The sequence below is a fragment of the Thermobia domestica genome, chromosome 15 (assembly GCF_964235325.1).
Source record: "Thermobia domestica chromosome 15, izTheDome1.hap1.1, whole genome shotgun sequence".
Lineage (NCBI taxonomy): Eukaryota > Metazoa > Arthropoda > Insecta > Zygentoma > Lepismatidae > Thermobia > Thermobia domestica.
Window position 1 is genome coordinate 8,767,704 of NC_137468.1, and position 17,786 is coordinate 8,785,489.

Consider the following 17,786-nt stretch of genomic DNA (forward strand, 5'->3'; position numbering starts at 1 on the left):
CAAGAAGAGTGTTTTTGATGCTTATGGATCAAGGTATGCGCGAATGTGGATGTAATAATTTATTTGCGTATGACGGATGACATTGCGGAGGTTAGTGAAAAGATATAATTGTTTTGGATTATTCTTAATTATCCACACAAACACCCACAAACAACTTTTAGCCACTGAAGGTATTTCTTTTCATTAACTTTTGAATGATGTAGCAGATAGCACACCCTTCCACTTAAAACTTTCGGATGACCCCCAGGTTCCTTTTATGTGAGACAAACACCGCTCTCCATTTGATGTATTTTCTGATATTTTCCTACTTCGATTTTGTTTCTTTTCTTTTCTTTTTTTTTTTTTTTTTTATCTTCAACCGTTTGCGATTTATCTGACTGAAGTGCCCGGTATACAGATTGATTTCAAAAGAATGGAAGCACCTGCAGAAAGTGGAACTCCATTGAGTAATAGAAAGTTGCAACATATTTACCATGCTACAATCTACCAGAGATGTGTATTTCACAGGTGCGCCTGTTACAGGTTGATCAAAGTATGTATGTGGATAGACCAATACAGATCTTCGAAGCTACACAAGTGACCAGAACAATATCGAAAATCCTGCATTCCAGTGATACAGTACGGTGAATCTGTGCGTGTTCAGTCCAATCCAACTGCATGCATAAGCCGTAAGTCGTTTTGTTCTCACCAGAGAGTACGTTTGTGGTCAGTCGATGCTATAGCGAAGCGAACTGAAAGAATAAATTTAATTTAATTTAATTTATTAACATATAACACAACAGGCACAGGCCTAATTACAGTGTTACATAGTATATACGTTATACAGATTATATAGATTTAAAAGGTAATAATTACATTCGGCTTAGAGAATTAAGAGATTTCTTAAAATTACTTACATCCATTGCCAGTACATCAAAGTTGAAATTTTATTCTAAAGGAGGACTGGAACGTCTCCCATACAAGATACAGCGTCTGGTACAGTGTTGAATTCAGACATTTTCACCCGGGGGGGAATGTGAACTCCTCGGGGGGGAGGGCTGTTTTTCTGTATTTTTGCAAGAAAGCAGCATATTTAACAATTCCATTCACATGTACATCTTAGCTAATATTGAGACTAATTGCTGATAAATATTCAATGTGAGATTATAATTAAAAAAAAAACAATCGTTTAATTTTATCTAAAACATTAAATAAAGACTGGCAAAAATATTTTAGACTAAATTTTAACTGCTATTTACAGTAGCTATTTTAGTTATTTTTTCCTATATTCAGTAGTTACTGTTTGTTACTAATGTAGAAGTTTTTAAAAAGATTTAAATTAACTCAAATATATTTTGTCCTAAAACAAACATACATAGGAATATCTTAACAGAAAGTAATCATTCTCTCTCACACTTCTGATTCTAAATCAAGTAGGCTATATTAGCCTTGGTTTCTTCACTGCACACACATCAATAGTTTAGTTTACGAAATCTTCAGTAGAATTAGTACCGTGTCGTGGAAAATCAGCGCTTGGGGCGAGAGTATACGACGACACCCCCGAACATATGAGTGAGATCGACAGACCAGCTGCGAAAGGAGAGAAAATTTTAAAAAGTAAACCCTGCTTTTCCTTGATTTTGAGCACTTTTTATTACTTTTTTCCTTTCATTTTATATATGTGCACATGCCCACATGTGCACATGTGTTTCATTCCTCTCTTTTTCTTTCCTTCTTTTCTTTTCTTTTTTCCTCCCAATAATGTGTCCCTTACTTCGGTGTCCGGGGCCATCGCCCCGCTTGCTCCTCCTTCGTCAACTTCATTAGCAATCATTCACTTATATACTATTATATTGATAAATTCTGTATAAATCTCTATCCCAGGAGGGATAACTGTTCCTCCCTGATCCCTCTAAATGACGCCCTCTGAATCTCACCCTTTAACTGACTTATTTTTAGTTAAAGAAAGGTGTGTTTACTTTAAAGTACATTTACGTCTGTTACTTGCCATGCGAGAAATGGGATTTAGGCGCTCTATTTCAAATAATGCAAGAACTGTACATTTTCACGAACAGAAGTCTGCTGACATTAGAGATCATATGGAATGATCGAAAGATGTTCCCTATCTTTCCTTTCCTATCTCAATCTGTGCTAGTGCTACCTACTAATATATAATATAGGGCGAACTTTCTTCAACAGTTGACAATTTCATGTTCTGCCAAACTCGGTCATAGCGTTAAGAAACACAGGTTTTATTGACTATTTTGGTATTCTATCTTAGATGTTACATTTTTAATATTTATATAGAATAGGTCTGCGTCATTTATATGTATATTGAGAAATCGGATTTCGGCTGCATGTACAAAGAAAAAAAAACAAATAATTGGGTGAAGTTATTTCTACATTTTGTGACTGAAGTTTGAGAGTTTCTCCGGGGGGGAATGATTTTTCTTCGGGGGGGAGATTCCCCCCCGGGCTACCCCCTGAATTCATCCCTGGTCTGGTACACTATTATTTGCTCGAATAATTTGCACAAAATAATGTAAATATTTCTTTTCCAGGAAAATTCCTAAGCTGTGTGGAAAAATAAGATTGAAAAGTCAAAACTTTTATTATTATTATTATTATTATTATTATTATTATTATTATTATTATTATTATTATTATTATTATTATTATTATTATTATTATTATTATTATTTTATCTTCGCTTCACAAAATTAAATTTCCAAATATTTTGGCAACGTTGTCTTTGAATCATTGGAATTACTGGAACGTGAATAAAATATATTGAATTCCAATTCGAAATTATGTGCTGTTTAGAACATGTTTGATATAGCTAGGTACCAAGTAATCAGTAGTGCATTTGTCCTCTCTCTCTCTCTCTCTCTCCCACGTAAACGTCTGTGACTGCCGCTCATCCAACGGCAATCGCTCCACTACCTTGCATACAACATAATATGCAACAAATGTTTGAGTCAAAAATATAATTTCAGTAATTTCTGTTAATATTCGAGACGAGACTGAGGCTTTTGAGATTTCTCTCGAAATACAAGTCTGTCTCCGCCATGTCTCAATATGTTGAGTATTGGTCTCATCTCGATTTATAAACGTACATCTCGATCTCATCACATCTCGAAAGTTCGAGATGAGACGATACCGACACGCTAGCATCTCTATTCCTGAAACATTTATTTATTAAATATGAACAAAATTACCTAAATAGAACTAAACTACCAAAATTATCTAATTACCTAAATAGAGAAGATTGCCCGGAAAGAGGTTATCTCAGAGAAAATTCTGGATTTTTCACAAAAAATGACTTGTGTCATTGCTAATAAAATATTTACATTTATGAAATATAAACGAAACTTCTGGAACAGAAATTCATAAATAAATACGTAAATAAATATACCTCCAGTAAACAGGGTTTCTCGTGAAACAAGAGAACCAGAATTCTCATGACGATGTATGAGACGCGTTTCGGATAGAAACAGATGCACTTTCCGAGACGAGACACCAATTTGACGACATCTTTTTTGAGACGAGACATGATCAACAATGTCTTCCAAGAAGAAATAGGTGTCTTCTGAAACGAGACATCACTTTCACGGCATCTTTTCGAGACGAGACGTCAACTTTGCTGTCGTAGATAACCAAACCAGTAAACTACCCTTATTTTGTGTATAGGACGAACATTTGAGAAGCCCTCCTGGATAACTTTGTGTACAGTACGTACCTCAGAACAGATGGACAGGCATTTGAGAATAACACTTTAGCATGTAAGGGCTGTATAAGGTGTAGGTCAGTTGAAAAATCAATTTCTTTGAAAGAATCGCCATATTTTGCTCTCCGCTATCATTTACATGGCAAGAAGTTACGACGTTAGGTGTACCAGTCTATTGTCAAAGTGTACAAATAAGAATTCTAATGAATTTGAACTCATTGCAGGTTATTGCATTAATCGCAGGACTCTGCTACGTTGGAACGACGTTGAACCAAGAAGGAATCCAATCGATTCAAGGAGCTCTGTTCATTTTCGTCACAGAAAATACGTTTTCACCCATGTACTCTGTTCTCAACACATTTCCAGAGGAAAAGGCACTGTTTACTAGAGAGAGGAGCAGTGGGCTGTATGGGACAGGAGCCTATTATCTGTCTAAAGTATTTGCTATGGTAAGCTAAAACATTGCATTAGTAATGATTACAATGTATTCTTTGCAGACAACTTTCTGAGCATCTGAAAAATCTAATTAATCATAAGTTAATAACCAGTACGTGTATACTATTTTTAATAGATGTTTACACTGTAAAAAATTTCATAGGTAATTTACGAAAAATTGGTGGCAATTTGTTTGCTACACCTCTATGTAAATCTATTTACACCTATATAGTAAAATTACTAATATAAAATGGTGTAGAATTACATTTTTATCAATAAAATATCATATTTTCTTATAAATTTATTGTAAATTTGTAAAACAAAAAAGGAAAAATTTTGTAATTTAATCTAAGAAAATGTATATCAACTTACAACATAAAGGGTAAATGAATTTACATTGATATTTAGCAATTTAAATACAGAATTTTTTTGCAGTGTAGGACATGATATAGACATTCGATGGATGTGTATTATTCCGCAAACTATGGTTCCCGTACGAAGAATTCTCTGTGCACATAATATACCACATTATATACTTTTATATTCAGGTGATTGTAATTTAGTATCATTGTTCGTACCTAATGTTACTCTCACAAGTTAGGACGATAATCTTAGCTTCTTCATTTATAAATAATAACTTTTCTCCATCATAACTGAACTCAACTTCTCTTTCAATCACTTACTGAAGCAGCCTCTGTAATATTTCTCGAAAGAACTGGTGTGAGATCTTTTTTTTTTTTTTTTTTTTTTTTTTTTCGAATGCAGTATATAGCTTCTCTATCCTTATGTGTTAATTCCTCTGTATTTTCTAAATTAGCTCAATCCTAGTAATTTTATTCGGCCCTTGGTTCGGGTATTCATCTGCTCTTTTCTTACAGATTTACATAACAGAAAAGAAAGTATTTTCCATCTGACAACATTGCTTAATTTTTCTGTGCGCAATCCTGTGCTAATGACAGCTTGTCAATGACTTATCAGATAAAACTGATAAAATTGTGCGCAATCTCATTGCAGCCGAGAGAGCCATGAATCGGATCAAAATGGCTGCAATGAGATTGCGCACACTTTTCCAGTAGTGAGTCATTTTAAGTAGCGAGACTGAAATTTTGAGCAAATTATCATATGAGGACATTATTGATAAATTCTTCCTAATCAGTAAACAAAGACACAGACTGTTGTTAAAACTTTAAATTGAAGTTTTCACTGTTTTTGTTATTCACTTTTACTTGTGTATATTTGAGGTATTTTTACACCTTACAATTTCCGGGATTGCTATATTTATTCTGTATCTTTAAGAAAATATGTTTTACTTTTCTTTTATCACGTAGCCTTGATTTTCGTTAATGCTTGTCAAAACAAATATAACAATATGGCTAAATAAAGATTAATTTTCACATAAAAATACGTGTAATAAATAAATCAGTAAAATACTGATTATAAGTGAACATAGAGGTGTATAGAGAATTTTAGGTCTGATTAAAAGTAAAATGAACATAATTTTTAATTAAGTTTACCGAAGAAAGATGAATTGCTGTGATAAAAAAATAAATAAATAAAAGTTTAGTCAGGGATAGACAACAGAAATTCTTGTTGAGGGTAGTCGAGCATCACAAAAAAAGTCGTCACCAAGCTACTAAAAGAAGGGATTGTATCATTCAAAGTTGATTAATGTAACATATGTTTCGCCTATCATATTACTTATTAATTTTAGTGTCTAGTTTTAGTATTATTTTAAGTTTGCGATGTCTAATTTTGAAAGTAAAAGTAATTAACATTGAAAAATCGCATTTTTGCCTACTTTTACAAAACTAATCAAAGTGTGCAACTTCTAAATATTATCCAATCTTCTTGAAATTTGCTATATGTATTTTTTACATTCGTGAGACTCGGAGCATATGCAAAGTGTACAAAAATTTTACATTTTATTTTTTTGCCTTACAAATTGAAACATCCTAAAGTGTACAAAGATTATGCCTAATTATCAATTTTACGTTGAAATAAAAAAAATCTGAAATGAAATCTTTTAGTTTTACGTACCACGGTTATGCCGGTTAGGCTAAACGAGACGGTGATAGTGAGTGAAACTGTGGAATGAAGGAAATGGGAGGAGACGGGAGGACCCCGAGAAAACCTACGAGCACGGTGTTTGTCCACCACAAAGTTCACACTGTGCGAGCTGGGATCAAACCAAGGACTCCAAGCCCCAGAGGTGAACGCTCTAAAAATGAGCCATTGCGCCCCCCAACGTTGAAATAAAGTACATTTAAATTTAAAGTTTGTGATTGCAATGTGTCTTGAGTCATTTTTTTAATCAATGATCTCACACGTGTTGTGATAGGAAGAAGTGTAAAATTAAATATGAGGGGGATACTTTGTCAGTTTGGGGGGATTGGCGTCACGGCCTTTCGGAGAGATTGGTTCCCCTGCCCTTGTGGATATTTTAATAGATGTTATTTACTTTTGTAGCATTAAAGAGTTATTAATAAAATATTTCATTATGAAATATTAAACAAAATCATCTGTCTTTTCTTTTATTATTACTAGAAATTCTCTCTCAAAAAAAAAAAAAAAAACAAAAAAAAACTCTCAATATAGTGGTGTAGCTGAAACTTCGTGCGCTTTACTACCAAACTAACGTCTTAAATAACGAGTTAAATATACGAGAAAAAGGGCGCAATGTATTCCATAATACTCGCATAGCATAAAATTATGTTATTATTACCAAACAAGCGAATTTTAGGTTACTCAAATTGAGAAGGAAAATAAACAAATAAGGGATTTAAGTTTTTATCTAACTGTTGGAAAAGTTGTCGTCTTCGGAGAATTTTTCAGCAATTTTTTTCCCCATGAGTGACTATGTTCAGTCTAAATCGGCACGGTGCAATTCTATGCTGAAAATGCTGAGCTCCCAAACGCTCTTGTATTATGGAACTTCGAACGAAGTTTTTAATAGATATTAACTTGGAAAATGATCTTTCAGCGCTTGCAACAGTCACGGGTAGTGTTAGAAAAATTGTGAAAACCACGGCAACATCAGGTACTGAGAAATATTGGATGATTCATAATAATCATTAAGTTAGCTAGATCATAAACCGAAACACTTTTCATTGTTACCACATTTCTATGCAGAATATTGCAGGTTAACAACAACTGATCAGGAAAAGCAGACGATAAATTTTCTGGGTACAGCTCTGCAAGTTTTTTGCTTATTTAATTAAGTTCCTCGTCGGTTTTCTCCGCAAAATTCTTCGACTAAACGCAATCGAACTTGTCTATCTCTGAGAGGAGCAAACCGATTTTTCATTTGGAAAAAAGCAATGTCCAAATTTACATATAACACCTTTATCTTAAAAGACAGTTCAGGATCTGTGAGCCGTTGATCTTCACTTAATTCGTGAAAAAAAAAATGTACGAGTTATTCTATTGGATGAAAACTCAGATTTTGCAGCCCACAGCTTGTGCAGTTCTTCTGTCTCATTCTTCACCTTCGAGAAATTGTTTCAGAATTCCCTCAAGGTTTTTGTAGCATTGCCCAAAAGTTTAGGCCTTTGCACTAAACTTTCCTATGATAACTGTAATATTTTTGATGTCAAATTTATCATTTGTAGCATAGTTGACCGCAAGCCCGTATCCAGGGGGATCTAGGGGGCGGCCCCCTTAAATTTTTACTGGTCCCCTAAAATTTTCACGGTAGGCTTGCAAATGAACTATAATATGGTTGGATCGGGTCCCCCTAACTTCAGCCGGGCCCCCCTCCTACATTTTTGGACTGGCTACCGGTCTGGTTGAGTGTATCACAGTCAGCAAAGGAAATTCAAAGAATTCTATGTATTTCTTTAAGGTACTGTCTTCTCTTCTTTCACGCGAGTGTTTGGAGTCTAAAGCTATAGAAGACAAACATTTCATAATGTCACAATATCTACAGTACGGTGCACAACTTTTAAAATATCATGTCTTGATGACTACCTTGTCGGACAAAGACGTTTCAATGTAGGATTTCCTAATATGCTTGAGATACGGTCACTTGTCTCTTGCAAAAGTTCAAACCTCTTATGCTGTTACTAAAATTCCCAGACTACTTTCGGAATTTTCACATCGTCGTTTACTACTAAGTTGAGATTATGTGTAACACAGTGGACATAAGATGCTGTCTTTTGCAAGTTCTGTACTTGTGTTTGAATACCAGACAGAGCCGGCACGAGGGGGGGTCGAGCCGTGCCACGGCCCAGGGCGGCAAAAATTGAAAAGAAAAAGAATACTATCAAAATATAATGCTTCGTAATGGGCCCACGTGGAAAAATAAAATTGTGTTCATCTGAGAATATAATTGAACTTACTTCACTCACATTTAGGAAAATACTTACTCAGGAAATTCAGAGCATTTTTCCTCATTTTCAATTATCAAACAGGTATCGTTCAATATTTCCCCTGCAGCGACGTATATAAGATTTTCAGCTAGGGTGAATAAGATTATCAAGGTATATTTTATGTTTTTCTATTCAACAATGTTCTAACGCTCCACTCCAAGTATGCAAAAGGTACACTCAAACTTGAGATCCATGGGAGGATCAAATAAATACTACCATTACTTAGGAAAAGATGTCCAAACTGGAATCATTCAGATTCTTAGTGAACAAATAAAAAGTAAAATGCTGTCTTTGTTGAGAGTTGGAAAATATTATAATATAATACTAGACTGTACGCCAGATACTTCTGGTAGCGAGCAAATGACAAAAATCGGTCATGTACAAATTACATACAGTAATGGAGAATGCCCTGTAAAAATTTGAGAACACTTTCTTGGTTTCGTAGCGGTAACAGACACCACTAGTCGAGGACTGACAGAAGTAATAATTAAACATATAAAGGAAATTAACATTCCTATCGAAGACATAAGAGGCCAAGGATATGACAATGTTTCCAATATGAAAAACAAACATTCAGGTAGAAATATTCAGAAGAGAATTTTAGAAATAAATTCCCGAGTCTTCTATGTTCTTTGCAATAGTCATTCACTAAACCTTGTCGTTAATGATGCAGTCACAACATTTCAGTACGCCGTTCCATTTTTTGTATAGCTAAAAAATTAGAATTGTTTTCTGCATCGGTTCAACATTGGGCCATACTGAAGGAACATATTAGAAGTCTGACTTTAAAACCATTGAGCACCACAAGATGGGAGAGCCGAATTGATGCTCTGACTCCATTCAGATACGAGTCCCTCGTATCAAACAGAGAAAGTTTATGATGCCTTACTTCAAATAAGTAATGGCAATAGAACAGATAGAATGGTCACCGTCGATACTCCGTGTATAGCAAACCAGCTGCATAACTTTCCTTTCCTTTACTCACTAGTTATTTGATATGATTTTTTCCTCCACATAAACATAGTAATTAAAAGTCTCCAAAGCATTGATTCTCGTGTGTTGGATGCAGTTGGGGTTTCTTGACAATATATCTGAATACTTTGAGAGGAGCAGAAATGATGCAAAGTTTCAATCTTACTTACTTGATATGATGGAGTTGTCATCAGCATTAGACATGGATGACCCATGGATAGGTAATACAGTGCAAGCTCGAAGTAGAAAGAGGAAGAGACAATTTCAGTACGAGGCAGAGGATGAAGCTATTGAAGATCAACAAACAAGATACAAGAGCGATTTTATTACAAAGTTCTAGACGTGATTGTGTTAGCTGTAAGAGAAAAGTTTGAGCAACTTAAATATCACATCGAGTATTTCGATTTTCATTACGATATAAGTAATCTTAGAGATATGTCACCTGAACTTTTGTCTGAAAAGGTACTGAACTTGCCGGCATTTTAACACACAAAAAATCGAAAGATATTAAATCCAGTGATTTGAAAGACGAACTAAAAGTGTTATCCGCTATAGTTAAGCGTAAAAGTTCAACAAAAGAAACTTTAAAATTAATTAAGGAACATGACTTTACTCCCAATGTTAGTGTTGCACTTAGGATTTTGTTAACCTTACCGGTAACCGTGGCAAGTGGAGAAAGAAGATTTTCGAAACTTAAGCGTATTAAAAGCTATCTACGTCTTCCATGTCTTGAGTGGCCTAGCGATAATATCAATACAACACGAATTGGCTGAAACATTGAACTACGCGAATGTTATACAGAAATTTGCTCATATCAAAGCAAGAAAAGTTTCTTTCATTTAAGGTATGTTAAATTCATGTATCACTATTGTGTTCTAGTACATCATAAGACTTAGGCCAATCACTTAGTTCTGCCGTAATAGCTGATTCACTATTATTTTCATGCTCCATACTCTATTGGAAACACCTTTGACATAGGAGACCCGGGTTCGATTCTCGGCTGGAGCTCATGTGGTTCGGATTCCACGTTAATCAGTAGGTCTACGTCTCATATAGCCTCGCTGGCGAAAGGGACGCTAAGTTAAAAATCAACTCAATCAATCAACTCTATTGGAAACACCTTTTTGATATAAAATAAGTTTAAAAAATAAAATTCTTAGTTGTGACTAAAGCACTTAAAAAAAAAATCTGTATGCGCTGCTGTATATCACAGGTATACAGCGAAATCAAGCATACTGAATATTGTGTTCTATATGGAGTCATTTAAATATTACGTAATCATTCGAGAGAGGTAATTCAATTTTTTGTTTACTTTTCCATTTCTTACATGTTTTTAAACGGGGCATCCTACTTTTTCGTGACACTTGAACGTTTTCTGTCAAAATAAGGTTAGCAGATTAAAGGGGCGGCATGTGAAAGTACCGCCCAGAGCGGCAAAACTGCTAGCGCCGGCTCTGATACCAGAGTACCCACTGCTTATTAGAGATGCCTTGTCATATCCTTTACCTCGAAGCTTATGCACAGATCTATTCTGAATAAAATTTAACATTAGAAAGTCCTTCTGCACTGATCTCGGAAATGTTCAGAAAGCCAAGAAAACTTTCGTTTCTTTTAAATTCTGGTGTGCACCATTCATGTCGTTTACGACATTGACATATCGAAATATAAAATTGAGCTGATTTTGTTCCGATGTCTTTTGAGTGGTGTCTAGTATGAAGGACGCCCATAAAGGGGGCAAGGTGGGGCCCTTGCCCCCCTTTAGAGGAAATTGTGCTGCAGAAGATCGAAAACCCAATAGATATTTTAGAATAGTTACCGCAAAATTTGAGACTACATTTGAAATCTCTCTTATACTTGCCCCCACCCCCCTTGGAAACCACAATATGGGCGCTCGTGTCTAGTATAACGGTGAAAAAAGGTCAATTCTGAATTTCTGAAACAACTTCAAATTTTTATGCAATAATACGTTGTTCGTTACTTGTAACTAAAAAGTAACTAAAAGTATCATTATCATCATCGCAAACAGAAAAAAAAATGGTCTGGCATATTCAACTCAGAAGAAGAAAATGTTCCGAGTCGTGCTTACTGGGATAGTAAAAATTTTGGTCCTGCTAAAAATTATCATATCAAGTCATTTAAAAAAAAGTCTTGTTTTTGAAGGACTTTCTGTGCCAAGAACAAATGAAACACCTTAAACACACACTCACACTCACACACACACACACACACACACACACACACACACATATATATATATATATATATATATATATATATATATATATATATATATATATATATGTATGTATGTATGTATAGCACTTTGGTCAGTTGAGTTTTATTAGCAATCAGGGCAAGGCAAGAACAATTCGATTTCGTATTTGCTACCACTGCTGCTGGGAAGATCAGTCGTCGCCATCTCAGCTGAATTATTAAATCAGTATTTTTCTGAGACTTGAGATTTAAATAGCCGTAAACTTGAATTTTTATTTATTTATTTATTTATTTGCAACCAATCCATTATTTAAGAATCCGAGAGACTGAATCCCGGAATTTTAACCGTCCCGGTGGCCAAAAAACAATTCCTTTAGGACAAGATGTAGAATTCCTGGTAAATGCTACTCAAACCGGGACGTTCGGAATTCAGTGTATTTTAAAGACAGAATGCCAACATTTTTGTGTGGTGTCTTAGCATAAGAACTATGTGAATATACATTATTTATTTATTTCTGTTTTTTCTTTTTCTTTGCAGCTTCCAGGGCTAATACTGGAGCCATTTTTGTTCGTAGTGATTGCTTATTGGCTGGTCGGATTAAAAGAGGCAGCGCAAGCATTTTTCTTAACAGCAGTTATTGTAATTCTTACTATGAACATATCAACAGCCTGTGGTGAGTAATAATATTGTGAAATTATCTTGATAAGGTAGGTAGAGCAAAGTAATATACGAGATTCGGTTTCCTTCCACAACCTTTTATGATAAAAGTCTTGTCTTACACAAATATAACATATCAGATCACTAATTGTAGTCAAGGACCAACATAATGTTCCCTACGTAGTTTGGGTAAATATGTGTCCCAAGGACCAGGCACTCTACGGCAGGATACCACAGAGCTCCAGGCAAGCTTAGCGGGGCGAGGAAACCGCAGATATCCATTCAAGCTACGTAGTTACTGTTTAAGATATCCCAGTAACCCAGTCAAGCAAAGAGAGGTGTTCAGTTGTCACAGAGCTCCAAGCAAGCTAAGTGGGCAGGAGATCTCAGAGCTCCAGGCAAGCTAAGCGGGCGAGGAAACCACAGAGGTATATTCAAGCTACATGGTTGCGGTTTAAGATATCCCAGTAATCCAGGCAGGCAAAGAGAGGTGTTCAGTTGTCACAGAGCTCCAAGCAAGCTAAGCGGGCGAGGAAACCACAGAGGTACATTCAAGCTACGTGGTTGCGGTTTAAGATATCCCAGTAATCCAGTCAAGCAAAGAGAGCTGTTCAGTTCTCACAGAGCTCCAAGCAAGCTAAGTGGGCAGGAGATCTCAGAGCTCCAGGCAAGCTAAGCGGGAGAAAAACAACACAGATCCATTCAAGCTATGTGGTTGCGGTTTAAGATATCTCAGTAATCCAGGCAAGCAAAGAGAGGTGTTCAGTTGTTACAGAGCTTCAAACTAAGTGGGCAGGAGATCTCAGAGCTCCAGGCAAGCTAAGCGGGCGAGGAAACCACAGAGATCCATTCAAGGTACGTGGTTGCGGTTTAAGATGTCCCAGTTATCCAAGCAAGCAAAGAAGAGTGTTCAGTTCCCAGAGGGCTCCAAGCAAGCTAAGTGGGCAGAAGATCTCAGAGCTCCAGGCAAGCTTAGCGGGCGAGGAAACCACAGAGATCCATTCAAGCTACGTGGTTGCGGTTTAAGATATCCCAGTAATCCAGTCAAGCAAAGAGAGGTGTTCAGTTCTCATAGAGCTCCAAGCAAGCTAAGTGGGCAGGAGATGAAGGTCTTTCAGGATTGACGCTAATTTTCCTCTGCTGTCACATGACTTGATGATGGTGACGGTACCTGTCGTCTGCTTCCTCCTAGAAGTTTTAGTATGAAATCACGTGGTTTTGCTTACAAATAAGAAGCAGGTGTTGTTGTTTAAAAAGATAGACCACGTATAGGATATTACAATATGTTATTTAGATTGGCGTTTGTTACTTGATTCCTTGGCATATAACTTCGTCACTTTTCATCACCAAAGTACACGAGTTATGACTTTCCTGTTAAAGTGAGCAAGCAAGGGAATTGAAGTAAGAAGTAACCAAGAAAGTATGCAGGTTAACCATTCTGCTTCGAAAACAGCAGCATTTACAATTTGTTTGGCGATTATGACCACAAGTATCAAATGAGATTTATTATTTATTTCAAAGTCGGTTGCTAATATGGGATTTTTAGACAGTATTAAAAAGTTCTGAAAAGAGTACATTATATTTCACCAAGTGACCTCATAACCTAAAACTACTTTTGTTATTGCATTTTCGAAATCGTATCCACATCAGAATATTTTCAGGTTGTACAAAACACATATTTTTTTCAGTATGTTTTGGTTTTCGTTTTGAGTCCGAAATAATTCGAAATCGATATAAATTCTGCAAGTAATGGAAGTTTACTTCTCTAATTACATATGAAGTATTACTCTGCAGTGATCATTGCCTCCCAGCCATAGTAACTAGCCCACGTGTCTTTGGCGCACGAGGATTTCGGGTTCAATTCCCTGTGGGAGGGCATACAACTCATTATAGTTGTTCGGATCCCCTTTAAATTGTAGGTCTCTTTCTGTATAGCATGGAATGGGTGATTCAAAAGACTCAGAGGCAGTCAGACCCATGACCCACCAGACCCAGTGACTCGGAAAGACCAACAACCCACCAGATATGATGACTCGGACAGACCAATGACTCACCGGACCCGGTGATTCGGAGACCCACCATCCACCAGATTCGGAGACTCGGACAGAAATACGACCCACTAGAGTCGGTGACTTGCACAGACCAATGACCCACCAGACCCAATGACTCGGATAGACCAATGACTCACCAAATTCGGAGATTCAGACAGCTCCATGACCCGATAGGACTCGAAGACGAAACGTCGTCATACACATGAAGACCATGTTTGGCACTACTAATACAATTCTAATTCACATTCACACAATTCTAATTGTCTTCTCCATCATTGTCTTCTCATTAAATACAATTTTCTTTGTCGCTTATTGTTTGCATATGTCTGTCAAAGCATTGCACTGAATGATAACTACAGGGATTATAGAGTACAAATGCGTCACAACAAGAAGCAAAGATGATCTACATATTTCTCTTATGAGAAATCGTCGGTTTAATTTGCCATTTAGAATACAGAAGATACCACTGGGCACAAAAAATGTGTTTGTTAAATCTTTTTGTATGGTCTAAGTTCAAATGCTACTATCTTGTTTTTCAGTATGGAAAGACGAAGAAACATGAATTTGTACTTGAAATATGCAAGACATGGTATTGCTGATTAACAACAAAATCATACCAAAATTCAAACAAATGAACGTTTGAACTCTAGTACTAAACATCATTAAGCAACAATAAAATTCTATAGTAGCGCTAGAGAGCTGATATTTGGTTATTCGATCACCGGATAGTTTTATACTATGAACTATAACAGTAAAACAGTGTTTGAGATCGAAGACTTCGGTGAACTAGTATTGCCTAAGAGACTCGAAAAATTTCTCGTTTCATTTAGAAAACGAGACGGGACTTGTGATATTTCTCGTCTCAACTCGTAAGAACCAATATTCTATGTTATTTCTCAGATTTTCCGTTTCCTGTTACATTCTCATTCCACCAATTCTTTCATAAATATTCACATATATTATTTACTAAAGACCAGTCAGCTTGTCTTTGACGCAATTTAGCAGTCTTCACAAAATTCTCCCTACAGCAAGGCAACGTAAAAGTCATTATAACTTCTATTCCGATTATCGCAAATTTTCCCTTGCGTTCACGCAAACCATTACGGAATGTCCCAGGAAAAAAACAGTATAATAGAATAGGCCAAAAATTGCTCATGTGCGAATGGTAGTGTGGTTCCCTTCAAAATGCTACCAACCCTAGCTGCGTATAGATAATACGTCCAGCAGTGGGAAATAGTAGGGTAGCCAAAGGCCAACATTGGGCCTACGTTGTATTTGGCCACTTTGCCGACCATTTGTCTACGAAAGAATTAAAGTTGTGATTAGAGGTACACTCATGTCCAAAATGATTGTTGCATATCTATAACTGGCTTCTTGTAAGAATATAATTTGATAATTATTTTGCAGGGTACTTTTAATACTGATACTATGTGTATAATCGGGGAATGTATACTTGTGGTAAATTTCATACGAAAATAATTATAAATACGAAAATTAGAATGAGTAAAACAAAATGTTGCTAAATGGACAAGAACATTTTATTTTCGTTTTATTGTTCTTATTTACTGCTCTTTCGACATGAAATTTACCACATACATGTCCTTGCCGATTATACACATACTAACATTATAAGAAATACCAGGCAAATTTGTTATCAAATTATATTCCTAGAACAACATATTTATAGACATGCGACAATAATCTTGGACATGAGTGTACATTGGATAAATGATGGGATATTGTTGGTGGGCAAAAATACAACTTAAACTACGTCGGGCCAATATATTTTTCAACTATGCCGAACCATTAGCCTACATAAAGCCAACCAAATATGCCTACAAGTGAATATGCCTTCCAGAAACTACGTTGTAAAACCTTGTGAAACCAGAATCATGATGAAATTTTTATTTTAAAAAAATGGGAAATTTCTATATAGTTATGTTAGTGTTATTATTTCTGGTAATGTGTACATTCCCTGTCATTACATTGTAAAGTAAAAGGGTGCTTATTTTGGAATTTTGTCCAATAGAGAACATAGTTTCAACAGAAAGGACGAAAATAAATATTTTATTTTATCAATTTGTCCATAAATTTATTGTCAATATATATATAGGGTGATCCAAAAGTGTGGGGACAAATAAAATTGGAACAGTGTGAAACATGAAGTCAAAACTAGAACGGGTGTGATATAACAAATGAGGAGAATCGCAGCAGCCAAGCTGTTACTCTGCATTAAGGTTAAAATTTTAAATTAGTAACTATATATCCTAACAGTACAAAATAGTTAAGCAAACATTGGGAATCAGTTGGCCAGCCAACTGTCAACGTCGGCCGTACGTTGTATTGCCCGCTTTGCAAAGAATTTGTTAACCAATTTGTTTGCCGTAGTAGTCTCTACGAAAGAAGTAGCATTGTGACTGACAGCGAGGCTTAAACTATTCTTTTCACATTTTTTTGAGTCACCCGTTTCGTAACTAGTAAAAAAGAAGCAAACTTACACCCAGGGCCTCATTCCGTAACGGACTTCGCAAAATTTGCTAATTACAAATCAAGAAGTAATTATGTAAATACTGTGCTGACTATCGGAAACTAAAACGTAAATTTTTGAGTTATGTTTGACGCAAGCCGATACGAAATGAGCCCCTTTCCTGCAGTGTGATAAAGTATAAAATAATATTTAAAGATTAAGTTATGAATAATAGGAGGAATAAATAATTTAGTTTCAAAGCGAGCTTTATTTTATTTTTTCCTTTTTTCCAGGTTATTTCTTTTCAGCATCTTTCGAGTCAGTTCCTATAGCATTGTCTTACCTCGTTCCATTTGATTACGTTCTGATGGCAACTTCTGGTCTCTTCGTTAAACTTAGGTAAGTTCCTTTCCTTATTTATAGGTACTTTCGTCACAAGTTCTCATATTCTACCAGAGAATTTATTATGGTCCAGATAATTTTTAAAAAGTAATGAGGCAGGAGTCAGATAGCATGTGGAAAACACTATTTCATTTAAAATACAGTTTAAGAAAAGTAGAAAGGAAACAGTTCAGAAAAGAAATAGGTTCAGATGATGAGTAAGATCAAATCTTTAGTCTATATCAAGTATTTCCCTATAAACATGTAAGGCCTTATGCAGAGTTGTTTTGATGTATAATTAGGGTTATGCTAAAGGCCTGACTACTGCAGAAAACATATGTTGGTCAAACTCTTTAGTATGGCACTAATCACGCGTGAGAACCACTCTGCTAAAGGCCCGTATAGTTTTATTAAGAAAGTGTCAATTGTATATCACATTACGAATTTTAAGGGGAAGTTTCGGAACCGGTGGACTATCCGCGTGGATGCGCCACTGGTGAGAAATATTGGGCCTTATGCAGAGTCGTTCTGAAGC

General features: G+C 35.8%; 1 protein-coding gene across 1 annotated transcript in view; it reads left to right on the forward strand.

Annotated features, from left to right (window-relative positions):
* LOC145672061 (protein scarlet-like) overlaps nt 1-17,786 on the forward strand; it is a 314,540-nt gene that overhangs the window by 283,642 nt on the left and 13,112 nt on the right. Inside the window, exons 12-14 of the mRNA XM_081741293.1 lie at nt 3,931-4,155; nt 12,233-12,368; nt 17,164-17,269. Of these exons, the coding sequence (XP_081597419.1) occupies nt 3,931-4,155; nt 12,233-12,368; nt 17,164-17,269 (467 nt within the window). The remainder of the gene's footprint in view (nt 1-3,930; nt 4,156-12,232; nt 12,369-17,163; nt 17,270-17,786) is intronic.